This window comes from Arachis duranensis, chromosome 7, assembly GCF_000817695.3.
Source record: "Arachis duranensis cultivar V14167 chromosome 7, aradu.V14167.gnm2.J7QH, whole genome shotgun sequence".
NCBI lineage: Eukaryota > Viridiplantae > Streptophyta > Magnoliopsida > Fabales > Fabaceae > Arachis > Arachis duranensis.
The window spans coordinates 13,384,817-13,389,415 of NC_029778.3; the positions used below are offsets into that span (position 1 = coordinate 13,384,817).

General features: G+C 28.6%; 1 protein-coding gene across 1 annotated transcript; it reads left to right on the forward strand.

Annotated features, from left to right (window-relative positions):
* Positions 1 to 2,829: 2,829 nt before the first annotated feature.
* Positions 2,830 to 3,854, forward strand: LOC107457891 (probable calcium-binding protein CML18). Its single transcript, XM_016076079.3, has one exon. The coding sequence runs from the start codon at positions 2,950 to 2,952 to the stop codon at positions 3,370 to 3,372; it is 423 nt and encodes a 140-aa protein (XP_015931565.1). The 5' UTR covers positions 2,830 to 2,949; the 3' UTR covers positions 3,373 to 3,854.
* Positions 3,855 to 4,599: the final 745 nt, after the last annotated feature.

The window sequence follows — 4,599 nt, forward strand, 5'->3', positions numbered from 1 at the left end:
TTTTGACCCCCCTATCATTATTATTAATTTATATTATTTTCGTTACTCTTGTAAATCTTATGTTTCGTCATCCTTTGTATAATTTTTTGGTGAATGTTATGATATCTAAAAAGTGGTGTCTATTTACTAAAAAGAGTTAAAAGTTATTATTTAATTTAAAAGATATAAGAATAAATAATTTTTAAAAAATTAAAACTTACTAAAAAAAATAAATTAGACAAAATTTAGACAAAAATTCATAGACACTATAGAATTGGTCTAATTTTTTATACATCGCATTATACACGTGTACGTACTCATTTGTATTTTAGCACTTTATGGCTTTATGCATATATAGTTGTAACTAACTACTACTAAGCATGTAGTACGACACTGATTATTGGAATTAAGGTAATTGAGCCAACGTACTGATGACATCATCGTTAATCGTTAACAAAATAAAGTAGGAACTTGTATAGATAAACTCATAAACAAATACTCCATTAGTTAAATTAATTAGTGCCACAATTCATATCAATCACAATACGTAAGCTAGTTTATATTGTTCAAAAATGAAAATTACAACATGCCAACATGCCTTGTTTTTCTACCCTAAAGTCCACACGCTATCGTGAGGTATTCTCCCGTTAAAAAGAAAAAAAAAAGCAGAATAAATAAATTTAAAAAAGAATAAAAAGCCCCTTTCCTCCATGATGAAATTAAAAATAATAAAAAATCTATTATATCATAACAATAATTATGATAATTTTCAAAAATTAGAGATTAAATTATTCTTTATTATATATTTTCCGCATTAATTGTACATAAATTTAATATATAGTATTTTTATATATTTTATTTGAATATAAAGTATTATATTTAAATTAAACTCTATACAATTAACTTATCGCATCATTTTTATTTTTTATATCATAAGACATATGAGTATAAAACTCGAAAAATACTTATCAAATTTTAGAATATATTTAATACATGTTTCAAAAGTTTATTTGTAGTCAAATCTAAAATACATATTACATTGATTAAATATATAATTGTTTTATATGTTAAAAATATATAAAATAGATCTATTATATAATGATATACAAAGAAAAGTAATAATATATATTTAAAAAAAACAGAAGAAAACAGCGCTGTTTTTTTATCTTGAAAAACAATAATTGTTATATAATTATTATATTTAGCGTACATAATTTAAAAGTATACAATATAATAAATATTTAAAAATAATAACTAACAAAGTAATATTATTTATACTAAATTAATTGTTAAATGTTTGTTACTAATTATTTTAAAATTAGATTTTAGAATTGACCTATGACTAAATATTTATGTAATAGTGTAACTAGATAATAGGTTACGTGAATTTTATATTTTTATTTAAGCGAGATCGAATTAATCAATTCAATTAATAATTCATAAATTGAACCAACAATAATTCAGTCATTCAGCAACTATGAGAAACTAACTAGCCAACGGCAAGGACAACGCGTGAGACAGGTAAGAGTTTCAATCATAACTTCCTCGCCACTAGCACTAGTGCATTTATATTATGATTTACGAGAAATTGTTTCCGTACATTTTTTCAATACCGAAAATTTGGCTAAAAGCCTAAAACAGAAATTGTTTTGTTAGATAGTACTACTTTTAGGTACAATTTGGCAGTTATGATAAATATAGAGACATAAAAATATCATTAAAGATAATATTTAAGTAAATATATTGTACTAATGAATAAAATAAATTTATGATGAATTAAATTATTAAATATTAACTCATTAGAAAATATTTACAAATCAACGAAAGATTAAATTGATGTATTCAACGCCAAAGAAGTTACACTTTAGTTCTGTGGAACACAACTTACACTTTAGAATCCCTAGTCCTAATTTTAAATGAAAGATATCTTATAAATATACCATAATATTTTTTAAAATTATTAATCAAGATATATAAGATAAAAAAATTAATTTTAATTAAAATAAAATCAATTCAATTATTTCATTCAAATCAAATAATTAATGTAATTAATTAATAATAGTTAATATAGTCAAAATAAATATTAAATAATTTATATTTATCTTAATCAAATTAAATAAATAAATAATTATAATATAACTAATTAGTTATAATTAATATGGTTAAATAAAATATTAAATAATTTAATATTTATTTCAATTAAATTAAATAAAGAGTAAAGTAACAAATAAATCCCTAAAAATTTATACTTCAAACATATTAGTTCCTAAAAAAATATCAATAAAGTCCTCGAAAATAGTAGATATGAATATATTGCTTTCAAATTAGCTATTATAATTAGAATAGAAGGTCTTAATTTAAATCAACTTATCAACGTTTGTTATCTTAAAAGACTTTATCGATACGTTTTTTTCTTTAGAGACTAATTTATCTAAAATATAAATTCTTATTTTTTTAAAAATTTATTTGTCACTTTACTCTTAAATAAATAATTAATTAATTAACATATTTAAAATAAATAAAATGATATAAATCCAAAAGTACTTTTTAAAAAATATACTACATCCAATATACTATTAATTTGAAAAAATTTAATTTTAATAATATATAACAGACTAATAATTTCTAGTTGAATTTCTGTTTTTTTTTCCCTCACACAACACATAACCATAACCATAACCTTCTCGTGCACTCCATCACGTGCAGAAGAGACACGCGTCCAAATTCTACTGGTTTAACAGTCACATCAACCCTTCCTCTTCACGTACACTTAACTGCTCCTATTAACGCGTTCCTCAAGAAACCGCGTGAAAAAACGACTCGCCGATATAAATTCACGCCGTTACGCTCCGCAAATTTCCTTCAGACTTCAGAGCGCGCCAGAAAAAAAAAAAGGAGAGAGTTGAGATTTCGCTTCTCACTCTCACCACTGCGCTGAGTCGAAGGAAAAACTAGGAACACTACGCCGCCATGGAGGATGAGGTTCGCAAGATCTTCAACAAGTTTGACAAAAATGGCGACGGCAAGATCTCTTGCTCTGAGCTGAAGGAGATGCTTTTGGCACTAGGATCCAAAACGAGTTCCGACGAGGTTCGCCGCATGATGGAGGAGATCGACCAGAACGGCGATGGTTACATCGACATCAAGGAGTTCGCCGATTTCCACTGCACCGGCACCGTGGCCGACGAATCCAAGGAGCTTAGGGACGCCTTTGACCTCTACGATCTCGACAAGAATGGTCTCATCTCCGCCGCGGAGCTCCACGCGGTACTCAAGCGCCTCGGCGAGAAGTGCTCCCTCTCTGACTGCCGCCGCATGATCAAGAACGTTGATGCTGACGGCGACGGCAACGTCAACTTCGAGGAGTTCAAGAAGATGATGGCTCGCTCCTGAAAATTCGGAACCAAACCGTTACAAATCGGAATCCATTGAAAAAGACGGTGCGTCTTCACATCCAGAAACTCTCGTTTTTTTAGGTACCTAACGTAACAAGTTGTAAATATAGTTGTTAGTAACTGTTCTTTATATACTTCACTCGTTCTACGGTTGATTTTAGGTGTTAGGTTATGACTTGATGATGAAAAAGAAGCATTAGTAGTGTTTTTAGGAGTTAGTTGATTTCCTAGTTAAATGCTGAAATAACCTGTTTGCTTTGCGTAGAACCTGTGATTGCTTTCTTTCTTATCAAGTCTCATGCACTTTCATATTTTCTTTTATTTTACTTTTTCATTTTTCATTTCCCGAAAGTCTGATCTTGTAATCTCTGCACATTGTTGTGGAAGATGATTACTCTTAGTTTGGGAGTTAATTTCATAGATTCGCAAATGTCAGAAATTTCGATTTAATTATGATATAATATTTGTTTATTTCGATTATTTGTGATGGTGGCTGGAGATATATGAATGATTGGTTGGTGTTCTGTTCACGTTATCAATCGGCGATAATTTTGGAATAACATGGATATCGAATCAAGTTCTTTTTTAATTTGAAATTTTTATGAGTTTTAATTTGAGCTAATTACAATAGAACGTTATCTTTTAAAATCAAAGTAGAACAACTAACATAGTATTAATGAAATTATTTATAGTGTTGATTTCTAATTTTTTCCCTGGTTGTGGATCACATGTTTATTCTAATGATTTGAGTATAATTTGTATAATTTCTTTCCAGCTACAGTAGTGTATTAGTTAAATAAATGAAAACATAAATGCAGTATATAAATTATTATAAAATAAAAAAGTTGGGAGGAATGGAAACAGAAAACGCGTGAAGCAGTTATGGTGTGTGAAAAAGAGGATGGTGGCGTGATGTGAAGGGAGTGGTGTATGTGTGTGTGGTGCTGAGCTCAACGCGATTTATTGACTGAATAATGAAATGTGAGTAGGGTTGGTTGGTTGCGACTTGCGCCGTTGAGGAGTCAAATGGCTCAAAAAAATAATTATTTAATCATTAATTAATACCCGCCCTTTTCCGCCAACTAAGGTCTACCGGTGCCATAGAATGGGTTTAGGGTGGTAGACTTCTAACCTTCTAGGTCCTTTTCGTCACCCTAAATTTCGTAGTCTCCCACTTTCAATATTTTAAATTTTCTAAATTTAAATGGAAATTCACAAGTCCAAA